At 41.1% G+C, this 25,928-nt stretch overlaps 1 protein-coding gene across 1 annotated transcript in view; it reads left to right on the plus strand.

Annotated features, from left to right (window-relative positions):
• The window catches only part of PLCZ1 (phospholipase C zeta 1), a 62,374-nt gene that overhangs the window by 23,501 nt on the left and 12,945 nt on the right, over nt 1-25,928 (plus strand). Inside the window, exons 7-9 of the mRNA XM_054988598.1 lie at nt 3,395-3,613; nt 8,906-9,062; nt 10,722-10,838. Of these exons, the coding sequence (XP_054844573.1) occupies nt 3,395-3,613; nt 8,906-9,062; nt 10,722-10,838 (493 nt within the window). The remainder of the gene's footprint in view (nt 1-3,394; nt 3,614-8,905; nt 9,063-10,721; nt 10,839-25,928) is intronic.

Here is a 25,928-nt window from a genome sequence, read left to right on the forward strand (position 1 = left end):
CACACAGAGCAGCAACATCGGTTATTAGGTGTAGTTCTGTTTCTGGTATTCATGCTATGTACTTCTCATGAACATGGGCAAGTGAGGGTCTGAAGATATTTATAGCATCATCGGACGTGGGAACTAACCCAATGACTAACCACACAAATTATTTGGCACGTGCTTTGAATGTGGTGCATTAATTATGAAGTATTCTGTTACTGCCCATACTGATGACAGAGTTGCCAGGTAAGTTTTTCATTTGAGGCAGTTCAAGTTTCTCCCATGGATGGCTATGGATTAGAGGGTTCTGCCAGTCTACAACTAACCAGGCAAGACAGATTTATCCAATCAATATGAAGGGATATTTCGTATCTCTAACCAAATGAGAGGTGCGTGGAGAAAAAAGGACTTTTTTGGTGTGTTGCTGTGGTTAACTGCAATGAACATGGTTCCATCCCTGACCAATGTCACGGGGGAAGCGGGAATGTTAGACAAGAGGAAGAAATTCTGATTTTACTGGTTCCCTCCACCACATCCTTGTACCAAATCAAATTACAGTGAAATGTATGTATATCCTTTTCCACCTGAAATCAAGAAACTCGAACAATATGGCCAAGATAGCATCATTTCCCAGGAGTTCTGCTTTCTATCGATAATTTGCCACTGTGCCATTTGTTCCCTATTTGCAATTAAAAACAGTATTGTGGAAATTCTTACCATAAAAATGGCTTACAGTGTACTCCTGTGTTGGCATGAATGGTGCACGGTGGCCCAAAGAGATAGTTTTTATTTCATTTCTTCTGAGAAGCTTGGGGGATGTGGTGAGGATGCTGACGATGTTCATGAGGCTTTATAGATTAAAACAAGCATCCAAAAAACTATCAGAAAGAAATAGGCCCCCTGCCCCCACAGAGTTTACTATTGAAATTTCAGGAATGAAAGGGACAACAAAAGATAGGGAGGAATGGGATATACGAGGATGAATACAAGTACATGCACGTACACATACTGAGGTATCAATATAGGGTTATGCATGCATTACTCCAGTGCAGGAGATGGCATTTCTCTCTCTTTCAAATAGGCATTGAGCACTCAGTTCACAGAAACCTCTTCTTTTTTTAAAAAAATTAAAATTTAATTTAATTAACTGAATAACAATTAACTGAATGACAATTAACAATATAACATTGTAACAACATAGAACAAACTAACAAGCATACATACAAAGTGCCTCTCATAAATATTGGAACTTTGCCATGTTATAAATATTGATAAAGAGTTATGTAACCTTTAATACTAGAAAAACTTAACATTAGTTTAGGGTAACCAAAGAAGTGATAGATGTTTAGGAGGGTGTATATCATTGACAATTAAAAATTCAAAAAATGGAAACCATTTAGTTACAAAATTAGTTTCTTTCGGACAGAGTTGTGATTGATTAATAATTTCTGAGACCTTTTCTTGGATGTAAAAATCCCATAACTTAATTAACCAACTTTCTATAGAGGGGATTTTAGGTGATTTCCAGCTGGATGCCAATAATGACATAGCCGCCGTTAAAAGATTACAGATTAACTCTTTCCTTATATTAGGGATATCTACAGTTTCCCATTGGTTCCAAAAAATTAGTTTGGGATCAAAAGGGATAGAATATCCAGCAATTTCTTGTATATTTGTTAGGATTTCCTTCCAAAATTTCTCAATGTATGGGCAAGCCCACCAACAGTGCGCGAAAGAACCCACTCCACCACACCCTTTCCAACAGAGTGGGGAACGCTTTGGAGAAATCAAGGAAAGTTTCTTGGGAGTTAAATAACATCGGTGGAGAATTCAGAAACCTCTTCTCACACACAGATTTCTTCCAATAAAATTGGAGCAACTCCATTAAGTGCAAGAGATGTCTCTTGAATTTTCTTTATTTTTTTCTTTATGTCATTTATAGTCCACCTTTCTCACTGAGACTCAAGGCGGGCTACATAGTGAGAGATTAGTAAAGTCAATATAAAGGACATTTCCATAAACAATACCATAGGGTAAACAAATACAAGTTTATAAAGGTGCAGCATTAGCAAGATTCCAATACAGAGTTGAAGAAATGCTGAAATAGAGCATAAGCAATTCTAGGATTGACATTAGACAACATGGAGCACAGGTGGTACATAGGAGCACCTATTTAAAGCAACAGATAATATGTAAGGCAACATAATGGTGAAGTCTATGGTCCCTAACCCATTAGCGAAGTGTCTGAGACTCCCTCCCTACAATACAGCCTTCCTATCTGAATAAATAAAGAATATCAGTCTTAATCATGGTTTTATTCAGGGTGGGGAGAGCACATGATCCCATTTACCACACTGATTTGTCCCTCCTAACCATTCCTTCTACCAGCTGTTTCAAGCATGGATTTTTTTGAGAGCACCACTGCACTGGTGAAAGATGTGTGCCTTTAACCAGTCTGACTGAGACTTCAGATATTTATTTATGTACATTGGTATATATTTTTAAAGCATTTGTACTTAAAAGTAACGATTCTTATTCCATTTAATCCATTTTTGTTTCATATGTAAAACTCAGGGAGACAGATGGGCTCAGTGGCAGGTTTTTAGAAGTTTCTTTTGGCTGTGAGGAAATCCCCGATTCTCCATTCATTTTCTTAAATTCCCTTCAGAAAATAAAGCAGCCCACCTCTCAAGGAAGACCTCAACACAAGAAGCTTAGCTTGACCTGAACTTATTGTTGGGGAAAAGGGTAAAAAAAAATAGCTTTAAATCAGAGGTGCAATAGATCTTGAATCAACAGAGAGTCAGCACACGAGTTTAGCTTTTAAAATCATTTACTTCTAAAGGAAAAGGGTCACAGGTTGCCTACAAAATAACAAACACCTAGAGCTACATTTTCTTACTACTTGTTACAAACAAAGAGCTGGGATAACTGAATGGAGAATCTTCTTCCTCCTCCTCCTTGACCCTAGAAAGAAAGTCACCTGACCTATAGACCAATAACAGTTTACAAACACACTTCAGTTTCCCCGGGCTTGCAGATTATTGGCTCTGTGCCAAGTTCCCTTTCCAGGTCAATCTAAACAATAGCATGGTAGGTAAACACATTAACCCCATAATGACTGAATGTCAGACCTTGCAACACACATATATTCCAACACTTATTACCATAGCTTTCCAGAACACCAACTGAGAAGAGTAATTGATGTTCTAAAGAACCCTTTTCTTAGTATTTGCAGGGTACCCCTGGGATCGACAGAAAAAAATCTTCCTCCGGAGCATTCTGAGAAGGAACTGTATGTTCATCTGCTATATATGGCATTGGTCTAAAAGACTGTTGTGTTTGAAATCAGGTTGCATGTTTCAACGCATATAATTTATAGTCTTTAATACCAATTATTTTCTTATCACAGGCACTAAAATTCAAAATAATGATTAAAAATAAGAAACTTGGAACACTTGAGGAAACACTGGGAAGAGTGGGCACAGACATCCATGGTCAGACCGGGGAAGTTGAAGAAGTGCAAACCACGGATGATGAGCTCGATGACGAACCTTCGGCCAAGGAGCCCCTGCTTAAAAAGAGACGAGTGAGCTGGAAAGGTGCAGGTCCTCCTCGAAAAAAACAAAAAGTAAGTAGGACTTTTGTGCAGTGGAGCTTCTGAACTTCAAAGGATCTTCCTTAATCAAAGACACCTCCAGGGAAGAAGATCTGAATGTCCCTCAAAGAAACAGAAATTTTCTTCCTCACCTAAGAATTCACCAGTTCTTAAAGATGACTGATACGATCTCTCCATTGATGCCCACACACTGACTGAGGTCACGACAGCAAGCCCCCTTGGCAAATCCATCAGAGTGCAAAGACAGAGTAGTGGTGGTGAGAGAACCTGGGCTTTTTTGGGTGGCAGTCCCTTCATCCTGGAACCTCCTCCCTGAAGAGCTGTGAAAGACTTCGTCCCTTTTGATGTTTTGCTGGGGCTGTTAGACATTTTTCTTTCATCTAGCATCTGATGAGAATGGGGGCTGCTTTGTAAATGGGCAGGTTTTATTGTCATGCTTGAAACTGTGACAACTAGTGAATGTTGGAAAGTAGGGAAACGAGTAGACACTAGTTTCAAAATTAAATATATCCAGTCACCACCACCCTACACAGATCTCAAGAGTAGGCATGTTGGCTCTCACATTAGCAATTCGTCTGTAGGTCATACATGCCACCATAGTGGTCACATGAGCCTGCTTTCTACTGGATCAGACCATTGTTCTATCATTGTTCTGTACAGTTCTGGTCGCCACACCTTAAAAAAGATATCATAGCACTGGAAAAAGTACAGAGAAGGGCAACTAAAATGATTAAAGGGTTGGAACACTTTCCCTATGAGGAAAGATTGAGGCGCTTGGGGCTCTTTAGCCTGGAGAAAAGACGACTGAGGGGAGACATGATAGAGGTTTACAAGATAATGCACGGGTTAGAGAAGGTAGAGAAAGATGTGTTTTTCTCCCTTTCTCACAATACAAGAACTCGTGGGCACTCTATGAAATTATTGAGCAGTCGGGTTAGAACAGATAGAAGAAAATACTACTTTACACAAAGGGTGATAAACACATGGAATTCGTTGCCACAGGAGGTGGTGGCAGCTACAAGCATTGCCAGCTTCAAGAGGGGACTGGACAAATATATGGAGCAGAGGTCCATCAGTGGCTATTAGCCACAGGAGATAGATGGTATTCTCTTTGTGGGGAGGTGGTGCTCTGTTGTCTTGATGCTGGAAGGAAGGCAGAGGGAGGGCTTCTGGTGTCCTGGCCTCACTGACAGTCCTTTAGATGGCACTGGATTTCTAGCCACTGTGTGTGACAGAATGTTGGACTGGATGGGCCACTGGCCTGATCCAACATGGCTTTGCTTATGTTCTTATGTTCTTATGTTCTTAAGATCAGTATTGGCAGCTTTGGTTGGCAGCGTCTTTCCAGATTCTCAGGAAGAAGTCCTTCATATCAACTATTGGCTGATCCCCTGATGACTGGTGGTGCTGGGGATGGAACTTAGGACCTTCTGCATGCAAGGCAGTCTCCCACTGAGCCATGGACCCATGTCCTGAAGAGAGCTGGTTGAGAATGCCTGGGGAGTATTTCTTGAAGTACCACCAAGTGATGGCCAGCAGGCATATTAAGTGGCAAAACTGTTCCAGATTGGGCTGCATCTGCTTTTCTGAAGGTTCTCCCGTTCAATAACCTCCCTACATGTACAAAAAGCAGCCAGTGTATCAAGGATAATGGGAGGCCATTATGCATAGGCAAGGGGGCATTTGGAAGGGGAAGGCTGGAAAACCTCCAGGTTTGAATATCTGAACACTGCGAACCTGCAATGTTCAAATCCTCCCATGCCATTGCTCTCCTTACTTACTGAGAGAGGTCAACAGATTCAGGTAACAATTTGACAAGCTCACAGTTTTTGAAGAGGGGGAGAAGAGGGAGGGCTCAGCTCTTTTCAGAACGATGCCATGCCTCTCCTTACAAGCACCTTTCCTGCAAGGCCAGGGAGCTTCCTAGATTCTAAAGGGATTCCCCTCTCCACACCCTTGCAATCGTCCAATGTTATTCTTTTAAAAAAACAGGCCAGCAGATCCCAGCAGTACATAGCACACCTTTTTTAAAGCACCAGGATTTCAAATGCTCCCCCATCACATCTCTATGCATAACATTTTCCCCCCTTTTTACATGTTCTACTTTGTGGAGTGGAGAGCACCCTCGAGTCATAGCTAACTTTGGTGACCCCCCCCAGTGGGTTTTTCATGGCAAGAGACTTATAGAGGTGGTTTGCCATTGCCTACCTTTGCAACCCTGGTCTTCATTGGAGGTCTCCCATCCAATTACTAACCAAGGCAGACCCTGCTTAGCTTCTGAGACCCAGTGAGATCAGGCTCACATGGACTATCCAGGTCAGGGCATTCTACTTTTTATCTAGGCTTTTTAAAAAAACGCCTGCATTTCCACTACCTACTTTACTAATCATTTTTACTACAGGACTGGGCACCTGGTATGGGCCATGCAGACTGTTGATTTCCCCCAGGACTTCTCCTAGGTTGTTCTTATTACCAGATCTCAGAGGCTTTCAAAAGGAGTTTTGACTGCTAAGGGGCCCATATAAATCTGTAATTAAAGTTAACTACATGTAAGAGAATATATAATATGAAAACACCTTTCCTGGCTTATAATACAAAATAGATAATCACAAGTTATGCATCTATGAATACATTTTGTTCTTTAGTTATTATCTTTTGTAAGGTGAAAAAGCCTTCATTAGGGAGACTGTAGTGTAGGACAGGGGTCACAACCAAGGCTTACCAGGTTGCCTGCTCACACCCGCGCATGCAGTGGGAGAAAATGGGGCAGGGAGAGATGTCATGGATGTGGTGACATCGCTTCTGATTGCCATGTTCATGACATTTTAGGAATTTGCTCAATCTCTATACTCTTTACCGTTGATATTAGGGGAATTTCTAGAGTGCTATGAGATGTGATGTTACTTCCAGGTCATCATCACCCAGAAGGGACACCACTGTGTTGCATGACACTCTCACCTCCATGTCCTGCCTCTAAAATCTTCTGCAAGTGCCAGGTGCAGGCCAGGCACCCTACCACAACCCCAGTCGACTACAAGAGGGGCTGTGGCTCAAAGTTAGAAAATCTGCTTGGCATGCAAGTTCAATCCTTGGCATTTCCAGTTGAAAGATCCAGGTGGTAAGTGATGTGAAAACCTCTGCCTGAGACCCTGGAGAGATGCTACCAGTCTGAGTAGACAATAGTGACCCTGAGGGACCAATGGTCGGATTCAATGTAAGGCAGTTTCATGAGCATGTGTATGTTAAAAAATATATTACTAGGTCTTCCCTGGGTCTGCAGTCAGCTCCAGTCTCTTCTCTTTCAAACTATACAAACAGAAGATCATTATGTTGCTGGACTGCACCATCCTCTGGTGAAACTAACATCAGAGCTTCTGGCCGTTCAAAAACAGATGGCATGTATGGTTTACTAATAGTGTAGCTCTTCAGCGTCAGAATTCTATTTCACGTTCTGCCCTTCCCTCACCATGTGACTCTTCAGGTTTGATTCCAGTTCATTCCACATGTTCATTTGAATGAAGCTAAACCAAATCCATAGCCATTGTCACTTGAAATGGGGGAACTCTGAGCCTATCAAAAGGGATGTTGCTGATGCTGTGGGCAATTGCTGCTTGCCCAAAACAAGCAGCCAGTTGCACTTCTGATGCTGTGTAGCTGTACCCATACATTAACGTATGTGATCGTCAAGACATTTCCTCTGTTTCTCAGTTTCTTACCTGAACTCTGTGTAAAATGTTGTTGAATGAAGAATAACTATTTTACACTTGACAGGTGTCACAGAGTGCTTGCACCTTTGAAGTAAATAAATAAATTTTGCACTGCATAATATAACGTTCTTGTGATCATTTCCCAAGGAGGTTGCTTTCAGTCCTTTCTCAATATTTCTTCAAAATTTCAGAACTTGTCAATGTATTATTCTTTGTTAGAACTGCTCAGACTCGAATTCCAGCTGAGCATGTTTATTTTAAGCAGTGTACGTGAGACAGAAGGGGACTGAGCAAGAATAAATATATTTCATTTCTTTCTTGACTGCATTTGCTGAAGAGTTATGCGCTGCTCATGAGCTGCAATGCGCCTGCCTATGCATAGGATCCAACTGGCTACTGCAACATGGTGCCTTACTTACATCAAAAGCATCTCCAGCAAGTGCCTGCCTAGTCTTTTCCTTGAAACTTTTCATGTTGTATCAAGCATCTGAGTACAATTTAAGTTACGAAGTTTATTGTAAAGCGTAAACAGGCATAACAACCACTGCATCACTCAGTAAGACAGCATAGGCCCAGGCCAAAATTAAAACTATGCAACAAAACACCAGCATCATACACAGCAGAAGAGAAACCCTGGAAGTGATGTCATGTTGCTGCTGGAATCACTGGAAACTCTATGGTTTTACCTAGACCAATGTGGCGTCACTTCTGTTTTCCCTGGAAATGACATCATGGGGTACGTGATGCCAGTCTTCCCCCCAAATCCAGAACCCACGAAGCTCCCATTGGTTGCCAGGAATGGTTGCCGGGCATGGCATGGTCTGGCAACCTTACTGTTATTATAGCCACTGCTACATCTATCAACACCACACTGCTACACACAGATGGAGTGTTTGTTTCCTTTGAGCACCTGGGATGACTCTCATAATTCAGAACTTTATCCTAACGTTTGATAATACTTCCCTTATCATCATTTAATGTAACATTTTTTCAGTCTTGCTACATTCATAGATCTCTAGGGATGAGTGGATTTCCCCAGTTCTGTTTTAGTGGCATTCTTACTCTGGTTGATCCTGGGCTTCTGTTCCAACCATCTGCACTGAATTTTTTCTCACTTGGTATGCAGTAGTATTGAGGAGGGTCCCACAGTGTGGCACCACCATAGAAAAGGACATATCTTCAGTTGCTTTTCGAATTAAGGTCTCCAAGTGAGCAGATAGGATTCTCTGTGAGGCTGTTCTGATACCCCAGGGCATAGCTATTTGGGATTTTAAAGCTCAAACCAGTACTTTGAAAACAAACAGGAAGCCACTGCAGTTTGGTGCACTATTCAACATAAGTGAAATATGGAAACAGCCAGAGGCTGCATCCTGACTTACTAATATTTCCATGCAGCGTTCAAGAGTAGCCCAATGTTCACCACCTAGTTGGTCTTTAAGGTGCAACTGGACCCAGATCTTGCTCCTCCACTGCAGACCGACATGGCCACCCAACCAGCAGAAATTATGGGTCATTATTTTCAGCTAGTATGTATTTTGAGAGAGTGTTGAAAAGATCATCAAGCCACCTCTTGAATTGTTTCCCATATTGTTTACAGATAAAGAAAGTAAAGATTGCCCTGGCACTGTCAGAACTTGTGATCTATTGTAAATCTCGGAAGTTTATCAGCTTTGAAGACTCAAGAGAGAATCAGAAGTTTTACGAAAATCACTCGATGAGTGAGCTCAAGGCCCGAAAGATGGCCAAAACGCTAGGTAATTCCAGAAGTTCACCCTGACAAAGGCGATATCCTTGCTTTCCCCCCTTTGTTTAACCCATCAGAATTATGTAGTGGGTGTTTGGGGGCCAGTCGGAAAGGAAGTGCTTCCAGCATAAATTCCACATTTATCATGAGTGCCGTCGCTCCCATTTCACTGCATCTATAAAGTTTCGAGTGAATTGTTTAGCTATGTTTTACCTAAGGAAAGCAGTGAAAGAAGGGGGGAAAGTAAATAAATGGTCACTTCTCAGAAGTAGCACTAATGCTGCTGCAGTGACTGATGTCTTGTGCCCAATTTCCATGAAAGTAGAATTAAGGTTTAGGGATCAGGATGCATGAATGTTAGGGTTGCTAACCTCCATTTGTGGATCTGGAGTTCTCCTATAATTACAACTGATCTCCATACTACAGAGATACAGAAATGGTGGCTTTGGGTGGCAAACTATGGTATCATATTCCTGCTGGGCTCCCTCCCCTATGCCAAGTCCACACTCTTCAGGCACTGCCACCAAAATCTCCAGGCATTTCCCAAGCAGAAGCTGGCAATCCTAGGAGAGTATTGTTGTTGTTAAACACAGGGTAACTGTGTGCACCCTCCCCTCCTTCCAGTTTTGTGAGTCTCTCCTCCACCTTTCTCTTAACTTCTTTTGGCACTGTGTGATCCATGCTAATCCTGGATATGGTTCTAAACTCGCTTTGAGAACCCAGTTGCATTCAGGGTTTTCTTTTTGTTAAAAAAAACGCCTTCAAGATAGAATCTGAAGTCATTTTAACCATTTTAACCAAGATCACCAATGGGCATAGGTAACAACAAACCAGAGGAGTGTGTACATGCACATACATGTGTGTGGTGGGAGTGAATTTGAGCATGAGATAAGGTTAACAACACCAGATCAGGATTTTTTTGGAGATTTGGAGTTGGAACTTGGGTGAGGAGGGCAAAGTTTGGGGCTGGGAGGGACCTCAGAGGGGTATAATGCCATAGAGTCCACCCTCCAAAACAGCCCTTTTCTTCAGGGGAAATGATCTCTGTAGTCTGGAGATCAGTTGTAATTTCTGGAGATGTCTAGGTCCCACCTAGGGGATGGCAACACTCGTGTGAAAATGGATAGGTAGAGCACTTAGGAATCTGCCCCAACTTTCAAAGTTTAAATTTTATCTCCATAGAGGTTTTACAGACCTTTGGAAATCAGAAAGTTATTAAGTAAGATATCTTTTATGCACCCAAGTTTAGGTTCTGATAGGCTCATCACTGAGCCAAACCATTTTCATGTCAAGCACATCCATCTCCCAGAAATTACTAACCACTGCAAAATACCAACAATTTCGAAGCGTCTACTTATCTGAGCTAAAACACATACTTGAGACAAATGGGACATCTTCACTTTTTAGTAATAACACTAGTTATATCAGTATCATGGCTCTGAAAATGCTTCTTTGTATTAAATGAACTTGTCTACAGATTTGGACTTAGTTTGGGAAGAAAGGTATGTATATATACTTGTGGAATTTGTCAGAAATGCACACCGGAATATCTTACTATACACATAAAGGAAGATTAAACTGGTAAAGTACAAAATCATAGTTTTTATGTCATTTGGGCTATTTTTCATGCCAGTATTAATAACATGCATATGAAAATGTCTCTTGGCAGCTGCTGAATTTGTCCAGCACAATGTTAGATTTCTTTCGAGAATTTACCCCAAAGGGACCCGAACAAACTCTTCCAATTACAATCCTCAAGAATTCTGGAACGTCGGGTGCCAGCTGGGTAGGTGATTTAAGATCAGTAGAATATATATTTTCTGAGATGTAATATAATTTTTTTTTGTTATTAGTGAAATAAGTTTTCAGAAGTTCAAATGGGGTCCTTCTAAACTCTGTTATTGGGTACATGGCAGTGCAAGAATACGGGCTAAACTCCCATTGAAGTCAAAGTGTCTTGTAAGTAGACTTATATTTATGTGAACTTTTGGACCAGTTCATGTTTTGTCTCCCAGACCCTCACAGAGTTCAGCAGGAGATCAGAACAAAGTTATCTGTTACATTTTTTGGCCATCCTTTCTCTAAGGTGCTCAGACCTTTGTCTAAGGGTCATCTCTCTCCCTTTTATCCTCACAACAACCCTGTGAGGTAGGTAATGTTGAGAGATCAACCAACCCAAAGGGCTGCTGTGAGCTTTGTGGCTGAGTCAGGGGGGTTATCTACTGGTTTGGGTCCTTGGCCTTAGAATAGAGTACACTGTGAGTCTCTTACGACCTGGATCCTACGTACACTCATTCAAAAGTTAGACCTAATATATTTGATGGGTCTTACTCACAGGTAAGAGTGCCTAAGATTGCAGCCTTAGTCTTTGCACTGTTGTTTTCAAGTTTTAAGTTTTATGCTACTGTATTATCGATTAAATTTTATTGTGCATTATTTTTTATTATTTTATTTTATTTATTGTATTTCTAGACCACCCTCCCCATCAGATGGGCTCAGGGCGGTGTAACAACATACAATTTATAACATACAGTTTAAAAACAATAAAAATATTATAAATAAACATTAAAACACTATTCCACATACAATAAAATTTCTCGGTTGGCAGAATAGGCAATAAAATTTCTCGATCGGCGGAGTAAATATTAAAATACAACATTTTAGGCACAGGGCTTGGCTCTTACATCATGCCCTGCACCACAATTATGAGATCCTGCATGGGTGGTGGACGGTCTTCAGTGGTATGGCTGGCAAGAGGACAGTCTAGCCTCCACCAAATGCCCAGCGGAACATCTCCATCTTGCAGGCCCGGCGGAAAGATAACAAATCCCACCGGGCCCTAGTTTCCTCAGACAGAGAGTTCCACCAGGTCGGAGCCAGGACCGAAAAGGCCCTGGCTCTGGTAGAGGCCAGACAGACCTCCCTGGGGTCAAGGACCATCAGCAACTGCTTATTAGCTGATCGAAGCGACCTCCGGGGAACATATGGGGAGAGGTGGTACCGAAGGTATTATCATTTGTTAAACACTTTAATTTGTTTACCTGCTCAGAAACTTAGGTAAGATGCACAATGTAAAATACATTCAATAAATAAGTATACTTTTTTAAACCGCACACATACACATTTTTGGTGCTATGTCCCTTGAAAAATAACTGTTCTAAAGTAATGAAGCATATACAGTAGAACCTTATATACTCTATGGAAAATTATTAGTATGCTGCCCACATACAACTGCAGTATAGTTGTGGAAACAACCAGGTTAGGATAGCCATGCGACTCTTTTCTTTTATTTATGAAGTAGAATGGGAAAGCAGTGATTTATTCACAGCAAGGAAATTCAAGGTGATTATTTAAATAGAATGTTATCGTTTGCATTACATTTCTTGACACACTCCATTTAAAAAAAAAAACACCAGAAACAAGATTAGAGAATTCAGATTGGTTTGGGAGATATTACCTTATCGCAAGAGAAATAGGACCCCGCAATAACAGTGCTAAATAATGACTTAATCAGTATTCATTCATATTAAGAAAGTATCTGCGATTTTGCTGTGCAAATCAAACGATCAACGTGCCCGCAATCTAAGATGTTTTCAGATAGACCTGCAGCAGGAGCTCCTTGCACACGTGGAATTCAGATGCATCCACAAGACTCCTGTGGTCAAGTTGCTGATCCTATAACGACGACAACAACAACAACATTTAATTTATATAACTGCCCTTCAGGACAACTTAGCACCCACTCAGAGCAGTTTACAAAGTGTGTTATTATGATCCTCACGACAATCACCCTGTGAGGTGGGTGGGGCTGAGAGAGCTCCAAGAAGCTGTGCCTGACCCAAGGTCACCCCAGCTGGCTTCAAGCGGAAGAGTCGGGAATCAAACCTGGCTCTCCAGGTTAGAGTCCTGCTGCTCTTAACCACTACCCCAAACTGGCTCACAGGTGTCCTGCTGTAGCAACTTGCAATGTAGATGTGGGCAGTCATAAAGCTCCCTGTTAATCACAGTTAACTGCAGCCACCCTACAGCCCATTCCCTCCCTGAAGCAGCTACCCTCTAAGCACAGATATGCAAGTTCATAAGGGAGGGGCTGTGGCTTAGTGGTAGAGCTTTACTTGGTATGCAGAAGGTCCCAAGTTCCATCCCCAATGTTCTCCAGTTAACAGGATCAGGGAGTAGGTGATCTGAAAGATCTCTGCCTGAGAGACCCTGGAGAGCCACTGCCAGTCTCAGAAGACAATACTGACTCTGAGATGATCCAGTTCAGTGTAGGGCAGCTTCATGTGTCCACAGACATCAAAGATAGCCATGGTTAACCCAAGTTATCCATAAACCTGGATCAGAAACCCACTTCAAGCCATGGTTTCAGATCCTGCTTAAAACAGGGATCCTGGTTAACTTTAATTGTGATAAAGCTCAGAGCTGCCCAGGCATGTGTATCTCTAAGGCTAGTTTCCAATTTGATGTGGCAATAACTGGGAGCCAGTATTAAACTCTACATAGAGGAAGCATCAGGAAAGCAACTAGATTGAAAGGCATTTTCCCCTGAGTAATGATGCTGGGTGCAAACATCTCTTGCACCTCCTAGAAGGCTTTGTATTGCAACCTGTGCATGCGCACAATCCTGTATGTGTAACTACACTCAAAGTAAAATGGTTCCATGTAAGAAACTTCATGTTGGTTGTTGTGGGTTTTCCGGGCTGTATTGCCGTGGTCTTGGCATTGTAGTTCCTGACGTTTCGCCAGCAGCTGTGGCTGGCATCTTCAGAGGTGTAGCACCAAAAGACAGAGATCTCTCAGTGTCACAGTGTGGAAAAGATGTAGGTCATTTGTATCTACTCAGGAGGGGTGGGGTTGAGCTGAGTCATCCTGTAAGAGTTTCCCAGGGTGTGGAATGCTAATGGCGGGAGGCTTCACTGTATCCTGAGGAGGTTCTTTTGCATATGGATTGGTACTTGATGTGCTAATCTTCTCTGCAGGGCTATTGTCGGGGATAGAATGTTTTGTTAGCCTGGTGTTTTTCAGAACTGGAAACCATGCTCTGTTCATTCTTAAGGTTTCTTCTTTCCTGTTGAAGTTTTGCTTATGCTTGTGAATTTCAATGGCTTCCCTGTGCAGTCTGACAAAGTGGTTGGAAGTGTTGTCCAGTATTTTGGTGTCCTGGAATAAGATACTGTGCCCTGTTTGAGTTAGGCTATGTTCAGCCACTGCTGATTTTTCAGGTTGTCCAAGTCTGCAGTGTCTTTCATGTTCTTTTATTCTTGTCTGGATGCTACGCTTTGTGGTACCGATGTAAACTTGTCCACAGCTGCAGGGTATACGGTATACTCCTGCAGAGGTGAGGGGTTCTCTACTGTCTTTTGCTGATCGTAGCATCTGTTGTATTTTTCGGGTGGGTCTGAATACTGCTTGAAGGTTATGCTTTTTCATAAGCTTTCCCATCTGATCAGTAATTCCTTTGATATATGGCAAAAACACTTTTCCTGTAGGAGACTGTTTTTCCTTGGTTGTTTGATTCATCCTGGGTTTGATTGCTCTTCGGATTTCATTTCTGGAGTAGCCATTTGCCTGAAGTGCGTGGTTTAGATGATTAATTTCCTCATTGAGAAAGTGCGGCTCACATATCCGTCTTGCACGATCCACTAATGTTTTCATTATGCCTCTTTTCTGTCGGGGGTGGTGATTGGAGTTTTTGTGTAAGTACCGATCAGTGTGAGTTGGTTTCCTGTAGACCTTGTGACCTAACTGAAAGTTTGCTTTGCGGATGACCAAGGTATCCAGGAATGGGAGTTTTCCCTCGATTTCTTTCTCCATTGTGAATTGTATGTTCAGGTGGATGTTGTTGAGATGATTCAAAAACCCCATCAATTCTTCCTCCCCATGGCTCCAAATGATAAATGTATCATCCACAAACCGGAACCATACACTAGGTTTGTGGGGTGCTGATTCTAGAGCTGTTTTTTCAAAATGTTCCATGTAGAAGTTTGCTATAACTGGGCTGAGTGGGCTCCCCATGGCCACCCCATCCATCTGTTCATAGAATTCGTTGTCCCATTGGAAGTAACTGGTTGTCAGACAATGGTGGAATAAGGCTGTTACATCCTCTGGGAAAATCTGATTAATAAGTGCAATAGTGTCTTTTACTGGAACCTTGGTAAACAGGGATACAACATCAAAACTGGCAAGTATGTCTTGTGGATTGAGTTTCAGAGAACTGATTTTGTTGATGAAATCTGCTGAATCTTTGATGTAAGACGAGGTTTTCCCGATGTGGTCCTGCAGGAGATCTGCCAGATGTCTAGCTAATTCATATGTCGGTGAACCAATGGCACTCACAATGGGTCGGAGTGGGACTGAATCCTTATGTATTTTGGGGAGTCCATATAGTCTAGGTGGCTGTACTTCAGTCTTGCATAGTTTTCTATGCGTGTCGGGATGTAGTGAGGAATTCTTGATCAGCGCATTTGTTAGCCTGGTGATTTTGCAAGTGGGATCTCGTTTTAGTTTTTTGTAGGTGGAGGGGTCCAGGAATTCCTTAATCTTCTTTTTGTATTCCTCTGTTTTCATGATCACTGTAGCATTGCCTTTATCAGCTGGTAGAATGATGATGTCTGGATCTGCATTGAGGGTCTTGATGGCATTTCTCTCCTTGCGTGTTATATTGCTGGTGGGAAGCTTTGCCTTTCGTAGAATCCTGGCTGTCTCTCCTCTTATTTCCTCAGCTTCCTCTTCAGGTAGATGACGAATGGCAGCTTCTACATTTGCAATGATGTCTTCCACAGGAATTCTGGTGGGGGTGACTGCAAAGTTTCCTCCCTTTGCCAAGATGGAGGTTTCTTCTGGTGAGAGTTGACGATCTGTCAGATTGATGACAATGCGTGCATTGTCGAGCATTGGGCTTGTCTGTCTTTTTTCCTGTAGTTTGTTAAACTTCTGCTTCTGTCTGGATGTGTGGTTGGTAAAAACTTGTTCCATCTTCCTGTAGGTGAGATTATCGACCTTGTCCCAATCCTGACTTCTCATTTTATGGCTGGTGTTGATATGCAAGCAAAATAGCTCCTTGTCTGTGGCAGCAAGTTCTCTGTGGGTAGTGTGGATTCTCTCACGTAAGAGGGCCTGTTCTAGATGGTCATAAAACTTCATGTTTTTCTTTTGTAGCATGACTGGGAAACCACTAATAAGGACTACCAGTGTTGATAGCCTTAAGATCAGGCTAACAATCTCATCCTGTGATCCACAGTAACAACACATAAAAACTTAGATTAATATTAGTGTTAGAGCAGGGTGATTCTCTAAGTGGCCTGTGCACAAGAAAACTTTTTCCTGCCTTGGGGCTCAGAAACAGACAAGCAAAAACCGCAAACTTTAGGAGGAGTCGCCTGTGTCCCCACTACTGTTTTTTTTTAAAAAATTAAAAATTGATTTATTAGGGCAAAAGAGAAAAAGAAATAAAAAAGAAAAGAAAGAAAAGAAAAACAAAGTTGGCAAACAAAAACAACATTGGCAAATCTATATATAACCTTCTATAAAAGGTTGCCAAATATCTAAAAATAAGTTGATATACAGTTGCCGTCTATATGCAATACGTTCAAATGTCAACAAGTTTATTAGGTCCTCAATCCAATGTGTTGCAGGAAGTGGACTTTTAGTCTTTTAGTGATTGTAAGGGCAGCAAGGGTCCATTTCCATCGACCATTGGTTAGGTTCCAAGAGGCAGGCAAACAGTTTAGAAGTACATAAACATCCTAAAAATTAAATAAGTATTGTAATATAAAATTAATAGGAGGAATGACTTCCTCCCAAAAGGTCTCAATAACTGGACATGTCCAAAGCATATGCTTAAGAGACACATTTTGTAATTAGATCCAGAGGAGTTAGTCGTGTTAGTCTTTAGTTAGTCTGTAGTCTTTCTTCGTCATCTGACGAAGAGAGCTGTGGTTGTCGAAAGCTTATGCCTCAATAAAGGTGGTTAGTATTAAAGGTGCCACTGGACTTTTTACTATCTTGTAATTATATCACCAAGCCTTTAAAAGGTGATGTGGTGTCCGATATACCGTAAACATGATTTTTTGCTGAATTAAGTTGCAGCTTAAGATCCATAGCAGCAACAGGTAATAGGCTTAAAGCCTTATCCCGTTACTTTGGCAGGATTAGATGATCTTGATCACTATTCCAATTCACCTCTAAGACTCTGCACATCATATTTATTGACCAACATCAAATATTGTGGGTTTTGATTCAATTTTCCAAAAGTTTCCAGAAATGGGGAATATTCTGAAGCGCTCAAAGCTGGTGGGCCATATTTGAACACCAATAAATGTTGCAATTGTAAATATTGCCATTCAGCAGAAGTTGGCAAATCGTATCTAGACCTCAGCTGAGAAAATGCCTACTGGCTTGATCACCACCAATGGGAGAAGCTTTGGGAATTGGAGAAGAGTTGGATACAAAGTATAGGAAACAGAGTGCAGACAAAAATGCTAGGGCAACACACGTCCTGTTGGTTTCCATTTTGATTTGGGAAATCCACTGTTCTCTGCCTAATCTGCCTGGCAGCTCTGTTCCCAACAGCAACAAACAAAATGGTGGCATGACATGGTATGTGTAGCTGGCTATGACTGGCGGTGAATGCTTGATAGGGCAAGGGCCACGTCATGCACTGTTGACCGAATGCCTTTGCATGTCTCTCTTTTCTTCTCATAATGCCCCCCGTGCAGCTCCCTTCTCCATCTTAACCCTGCACTCGACTCTGGGAAGCTAGTAAGAGAGCCTGAAATATGCCTTACGAAATCCCATTAGATTCCTTTTGCAGCCAAGCATTTAAGAGGATGTTGCGTACAGCCTGAGCGCCAATTTTCAACCTCCCCAGTGATTCCTTTTGTACGGGGAGAATCATGTATCAGGTTGGCTGTTTTCCATGGTCTGCTGAGGGCTTCACAGTTGGTGTAAAATATGTTTACTTCTGCTGAAAACTCTTTCTAAATCGGAAGAGTCCCATGGGAGTTCAGCCTGGGAAAGCAAAAAGTTCATGTCCCCTTTCCATAACTGAGTCTTGTTGAAGCCATGTGCTTACATGGATTAAATTGGAGCTCTACTATTCTTGCTGCTGTAGCTGGAATGCAGAAATAGAGGCATTTCTGCTGTAGTTTTGGTTTAGGTGGGCGTTTATTGAAGGGGAAGTAAGGCCCTACAATAATACCATTTCCACTGATTTTTAAAAAGGATAGTCATTATATGTTTCATATATATTATGGCTTTAGCTATTACCCATTTATTTAGGCATTTTATTCTTGCTTTTTTGCTAAAAACAATCCTTCTGGAGGCTTATGAAGTAATAAAATGAAACAATGAAATCAATTAAAATGCAATAAAGGAGAGCAGCAATAACAAAATAAATACCCAGAAGCAGCTTGTGACAGATGTTATTAAAAGCGAAAACAAACAGGTCAAGCTTAGCTTGGTATTTAGAAGAGGGCACCAAGTGAATTTGGCTAGGAGGAAGTTCCATAACTGGGACACCATCGACAAAAAGGCCTTCCCCTATTAGCCACCCACCAAATCTTTGAAGGCAGTAGCAACCAGAGGAGGGCCTCCGATGAGGATTTTGTAACACACATATACAGTTTGCCAGACATATTTTGTTTGTTTGACTTTTAAAATGCTTGTCCTAACCATGAAGCATTCTAACAAAATATCACCTTGAATTAGTGTGGAAAGTTTACATGTTTCTAAATGGAGCACGCATGATCATTGACTTGTCTTGACTAGACATGGGCATGAACAGAAAAAAACCCACGAACATGGTGTTCGCCACGAACAACGAACACTGACGAACATCACCTGTTCACGAACATGTTCGTTGTTCATTGTTCATGGGGGCCAGCAGGCTTTCCTCCAGCCATCAAGATCCCTACCACACAACTCCCAGAACCCCTACCTGAGCAGGAAGCAGGAAATGTACCAATAATAATAGTAGCTTGGCCCCAGAACCTGGCAGCAGCCCTGGAACCTGAAGGGGTAGATCCCTACCCCACCACTCCCAGAAACCTTACCTGAGCAGGCGCAGGAAAGTTTCCAGTAATGAGTAATAGCTTGGCCCAGAGCCTGGCAGCAGCCCTGGAACTTGAAGAGGTAGATCCCTATCCTGCCACACACAAAGAAAATTGAAGCTCTAATGCACTCTCCCTATCTCTCTCTCAAAATGCCAACAGCAACTATCTCTCCCACACTGTCTGCAAAACCAGAGCTAGGAGCCCCCCCCCCCTCTGCTCTTTGCTTCCTTGTAACAAGTTTGGAGCTCCACACTTGAAAAGAAGACCTGCCTATCAAGCTAAATTGGGCTTAGATTGGGGTTTCCAGGGCAACAACAGGAGTTCAGACAGAGTTCAGGCAGTCCCTGCCTCCAGTTGCCAAGGGAATTGATTGCAGGTGCTAGACTGTCTGGCTTGACAAACAGCAATGAACAGCAACTAATGAGGCTTGCAACGACCACCTGTTTGTTTAGAATGGGCCTCACGAACAGCTTGTTCGTGAACAGCTGATTGGGCTGTTCGTGGCTTTTTTCAGTTTGGATTGCTGTTTGTGCCCATCTCTAGTCTTGACCTACATGCCCTCCCATTAAAAATATTAAATGTGCAGGCCCTGATTTCTATCTTGCCTCTGAGAAATGAACTAAGTAGGAGGATCTCAGAATGTTTTCTAACTGGCCCTATGGCCCTAATTGAGATCCAGTTTGGTATAATGGTTAAGAGCAGCAGGACTCTTATCTGGAGAACCGGTTTGGATTACCCACTGCTCCGCTTGAAGCCAGCTGGGTGACCTTGGGTCAAACACAGCTTCTTGGAGCTCTCTCAGCCCCACCCACCTCACAGAGTGATTGTTATGAGGATCATAATAATGCACTTTGTAGACCGCTCTGAGCGTAGCATTAAGTTGTCCTGAAGGGCAGTATATAAATTGACTGTTATTATTGTTGTTGTTATTATTATTCACTTGTACAGGTTGGAGCTAGGGTTTGATCAGATACCAAGCATGAGTCCACTCTTGGATACTTGTTATCCTCAAAAGCTAGTGCAGCACTAACTATTATGTTGTAAGCCTGCAACAGAGAATTTGGTCCACTATCTCCTACAACAGAGTTGGTCTGTAACCTTTACCGAAGAGCCATGAAACAAGGAACATTTACTCTGTTAAGATTGTCTAAAAGAGTATTACTTTAAACCTCATTTTGAGTCACTTAAATGCAAGGGGTACAGACATTTAGAGGGCATAGTGATCTTGAAATCCAGTCTAGGTAATTAATAAGAAGCTAAAATGATTTCAGGCATTAAACCTTCCCCCGAGTCTGCCTGACAGTTTTAAGGATTTTATTATCGTATTTCCTTAATTAATGTATTAAAGACCCACTTTAGCAACAGGGAAATAATGAAGTTGACTGAAGGCTATGTGCTGTCAAAAACAAGATGCCTTTTAGGTTACATTAAAAATACCTCCCGGAGTCTCTTTCTGGCATTTCTTTGAAGCAGAAGTGCAAGTATCAAACTGATGTGCCCATTTTACTAAAACACCGATTTAAATTATTATAAGCAATTGTTTAGCAGAGATATTCTGCTAAACACACATGCACATAGAAGAGATCCTCTTGGTTTTCAGGTGTAATTGGGTAATGGGCAATGAATGATTTATAATAATTTTAAAAATGCTTTTGCGGTGCAGCTACAAAAGCTTGCAATTAAATAGGAATAATGAAAGTAATTAAAAACATTAAAGTAATGGAGACCTTTAGCTTTCCAGATGAAAATGGCTTCATAGCGATAAAATGCAATTGGCCTCAACTTTTCTTCCAACCTCCTCTGGTTACATAATTTGAGCTCAAACGATCAAACCAGCCCGTGATTGCAAATGCCTACACATGTAAGTTCCCCAACACCCCCTGTAGTTTTTGCTCAGAATGTTGAGGATTTAAAACGAACCAATTTAGTATGCATATCTGAAGGACCATCTCCCCATATGAAACAAAACCTCTATGAGGCAAGGTCATTCTCCATATGTCCCTGTCTCCTGAATAATGAGAGTGGTGACTGCAAGTAGAATCTTCTCGGTGGTGGGACCAAGCCTTTTGAATGCTCTTCCCTTGAGGTTCTCCTGGAGAAAGGTCATCCAGCAAGTGCCCTGCCTGACCTGAGTGAGTCCCTCCTGAGATTTTTAGCTCCCCTGGCCGAGCTGTGAAAATTTAATTCAACTATAATTACATCATGAACCTGGGGCGTTACGAAGAACTAAAGAGCAAGCACTTGCCCTATCAATGTGGCTCAGTTTAAAAAGCAACTGAAGGTGAACTATGCCCACCAAGAAGAACAGAGACGAGAAGATGAATCCCAGAACTATCCTGAAACTTCAGGCTATGTGGCCAGACTCTGGACAATGTTTCATCTGTCTCTATGAAAGTATATTCTTTTTCATAAAACTGCTGAAATCAAAACTGAAAGCCACCCATCAGCGACAAAGACCTCGACTCACATGTACCCTGACTGAATACACCACAGATTTCTCCGGAATACTTCAGTGTATTGGATACCAGTATTCTGCCTGACACGATCAAAACTGATCAGTGACTAACACTAGGTCTCTAACCATGCCCTTTTCTACAAATAAAGTTGCTTAAACTGTTTTTATCAGTTTTGTATTACTACTAAAAATCATATTTTTGAATAGCAGGTTATATTTCTAGGACAGTTTCAAACCTCTGGTCAGGGCAGAGGTTTCCCGGCCTCGAGCTCCTGTTGCTTGCCACTGCTCCAAACCTAGCAGTATTGCAGGCATAAGGGTGGGTAGCTCTAGGAATCACTGAAAACTCTATGGTTTTACCACAGAATTTCTGCACATTTCTAGAGCTACCTGCTGTCACTTCTGGGTTTTTCCCAGAAGTGACATCATCTGTGATACTGCTTCCATATTTCTGCCCCCAATTCTCCTGATGGTTGTCAGGCTCAGTCTGACAACCCTATGTAACATTGTATAACTATACTACTATTATCAATAAAAGATGCATGTGGTCAGCACACATACAGATTTTGGATCATGTGACCCAGTATTGACAAAACGTGGACATCTCTGACCAGGAGCCTTATCTGTTTGTTTTATATGCCTGGTGAAGACTTTATTCTTTTGTTCTGTCTTTGACTGAGTTATTGTTGTTCGCTTTGCCCCCTGATTGGGATCTTGCTTTGTTATCTTCTGGACTGTCCGGCTTCCCTTAGGCTGGTTTTTATGGTTAAAATTGCCTTTCTATATATTTGCCTTCAGTTTCCAATATCCTAGTTTATTAAGTATTAATTATCTTACAGTGCAATCCTAAGCAAAGTTACTCCAGTCTAAGCCCCTTGATTTCAGGACTCTGCTGTTAACAAATTGAGTGGACGGTTGTTCTAATGTGTTTGTAAGCCACTTTGAAAGCTAGGTAAGGTGGGCTGTTAAATCAATAAAATATTTAAAAAGGCCAATGAACCGGCCAAATGAACTCAGTATTAGCACACCATGCATCAGTCTTGTTACATGTGAAAGCAACTTCTTCTTTGAAAAGTCTGAGGCAGCTGTGTGGGTTGGACTCCCAGCTCATCAGGAGTCGTCATATCTCGGCATTTTTGATCACAGAGCTGTCTTCACCCCCCCCCCATATTTTGAAGAGGTTGAAGTTTTTATGTATTGTCAGTTTGTGTCAGAAATTCCAGAACAATCAATAGGGATATAAAAGAACCCTCGTGTTGCCATATGCTGGCAATCCCGTTGGGCAGCATCTTAAGGTGCCAGCACCAATTAGGATGCAGAATATTTTACCATCCAGCTGTTAAAATTAAAGGAAAAGAATGCCTGGATGTGGGTCTGTATGCTATTTGAAACTCTTTTGAAATCTACACCTTCTAGATCCAGAGGAGTTAGCCGTGTTAGTCTGTAGTAGCAAAATCAAAAAGAGTCCAGTAGCACCTTTAAGACTAACCAATTTTATTGTAGCATAAGCTCTCGAAAGCTTATGCTACAATAAAATTGGTTAGTCTTAAAGGTGCTACTGGACTGTTTTTGATTTTACACCTTCTAGAAGTTCTGTCATCAAATAAAAATATTTTAAAATGTTAAAAGAGAGGGAGAGTTCTGGTCATGGATCTCCAACATCTCAGTTTGGCATAAAACCCACTCTTTAGAAAATACTCTTCTCCACAAAGAAAAAATATGGTCAGGGGACAGTTGATGTTTGATTCCTGGCTCACCAGTTGAAGACCACCGATGTACATAATGCCCTTTCAGCTTCTGGTATTCAACTAGTGAAGTCACAAGGAGATACGTAATTTTTCCTACAATGAATGACGATTCTGAACATCACGAGGTTTCTTCTTGGAATATAAAAAGTGGCGTTGACTGAGTGAATATTTTATTTTTTTATTTTATTGATTACAAACAAAGAAGAAAAAAGAAAAAAAACACCAACTAAATATGGACACTAAAAAAGGATTACCAAAAAAAAAAGAACACATAAAAAACTAGGATATACAACGTTAAATCAAATTATTGACAGAGGGCTTAATAGTCAATACATTTTCCAAGTTATCTTACAAGATATAGCTAAGAGAGGGAATCATTTATGGCACATGGTTTTTAAAGTATTTCTTTGTATACTTTATATCTAATTTCTTTCTTATAATTTGAGGAAAGGCTTAGATACATGTTGATGTTGAATACCTTTCAGATTCATACATGAAATAAAAGTCGTGACATGTTTCATAGAAATCTGACCTTTTACCTTTGCCTTTAATTACTCTAAGATGATATGTCAATTTTTCTGCCATAGTTATTTGCCATAGCTCAGAATCCCCATAATATAATCTTAAAAATTCTGCATACTTCCAACACTTTGCTATTACCCTACTGCGTGATCAGCCAGTAAACCTGAATTTATCTCACAGGAATGGACAATATAGGCTCTTCTGGGTTACTATTAGGCATAAATTGCACCTCTTTAGGTCTATATTTCTCCCTGGCAGTCCATCAAGTACATTTGCTTTTTAAAAACCATTGTTCTATTTTATGCATGTCATTTTTGCACTATAACTGGGACGGTGCATGAATTTTCTGAGAAGGAAGCACCATCATCCTAGAAAAGTGTAGATTTGATTTTTATTTCAGATCAGCTATCACAGGAATGTCTTTTTCGTGAATTATAATATCCTGTTCTAGGCAACGTGCTGTTTTATTTCCACAACTGGAACAGAAAAACAACAGATAGCTTTTGAGCTTCTGGGAAAGGAAATTCTGACAGTTTTGTGTTCAAGATAAAGACCGGTGCTTTATGATTAAACTGCAAGGAGGACTCACATAGCAATTCAAAATGTTTACACAACTGATCGGCTCATCTCTGCATAACTTACATCTGCCTTGCAGCAAATTTGCAGTGAATATTCTTACTATGATTGGATTTTGCCATTTGTGACTAAATTGAAAAAAAAAATAGAACTTTCCCCCCATTTAGCTGTTGAGGGATGAATGGAACGTGGTGGTTCTACTCTGTAAGTAATTCATGGGTTAATTAGGGATTCTACATTGTATGAAATTAATGATAGGAATAGGTGCCTTTCAAAGAGGGCAGTAGACCTAGTATGGTCAGGCTCCTCTGTATCCATCCTCTTGTCTGTTCTGCTGCTGTCTCTTGGTTTCCCCTATGTGCTCTGTCCCTCTGACCTTCATGAGAGCAATAAGTGGTCTAGCTAGAGAGCTAGAACTTGTCTCTTGCCTTTCCTATGGATGTCTTTCTTACATGAGATTAAGGAATGCAATGCCCTCTGAATTATCAGAGCAGTTGTGGGAGAAGCCGTAATATCTCAAACTTGCATAGACCCTCTGATGTCATTAGGGTGCTTAATCTAAGGACGATTAGCTACCTTCAGAGAATATCACAGGCTCACTGTGACCTCCCAGCAGATCAACCATAGGCAATGAGAAATGGGGCATGGAGGAAGGTAAGAGAGCGAAGAAGAGTGATGGATTAGAGATTATCGTATTGATGGTACTGATAGCTAGCATTTCCTGTCTCTTATTGGAACATGCTCCTATTCAGTTTCTGTTAGATTACAAATATGTTTAGGTGTTGAGTCAAATTTTATTGTTTTTCTGTAGTGTTAAAAACAAAAGCAGGAAAGGGCATAGAAATTATTCATTAACCACTTTACAAAGCGTTTACCTTTCATCCTCTGCCCCGTGGCATCTCAATAGAATTGACACTAGGAGTGATATGGTAGACTCCATAACTCTTTGCCAAAAAAATTTCTCCTCCTAAGTCTTTGTAAACCATTAGTGCAACAGAGGAGAGACATGTAGCAAATAGTAATAGTAAGAAGCACGGCAGTCCCTTCTCCATAATTTTTGTGGGTTGATCGTGTGTGGAATGTGCTGTTGTCCATAAGGAGCAGAAAGATAGTGATGGATGGAGTTTGTTCATATTGTTTTGTGAAGGCAGAACCATGGGTTTGGACAAACAAATCAGAAGTGCCTACAAGTTTCAAAAATATTTCAAGAAATAAGAACTTCTGGAGACAGGAACAACACTCAGCAGTAAATATGATTCAAACTATCACAAGGACCTCTGACAACTTGTTTGGTACAAAATGTCATATAGGATGTTCTTTAGCTCCTCAAGTTGTTCTGCAAACTGAAACTGCAGTCTTGGATCATACAGATGTAATAATAATTATTAATTAAAAGTATTAATAATTTAAATTTATTAATTATTTCTCACTGAGATCCAAGTGGAATTACAACACTGCAAATACAATGCTAGGACATTCATTGTGTACTGTAAAGTACAATAATAAACAACAAGACATTCAGG

Source organism: Eublepharis macularius, chromosome 9, assembly GCF_028583425.1.
Source record: "Eublepharis macularius isolate TG4126 chromosome 9, MPM_Emac_v1.0, whole genome shotgun sequence".
NCBI lineage: Eukaryota > Metazoa > Chordata > Lepidosauria > Squamata > Eublepharidae > Eublepharis > Eublepharis macularius.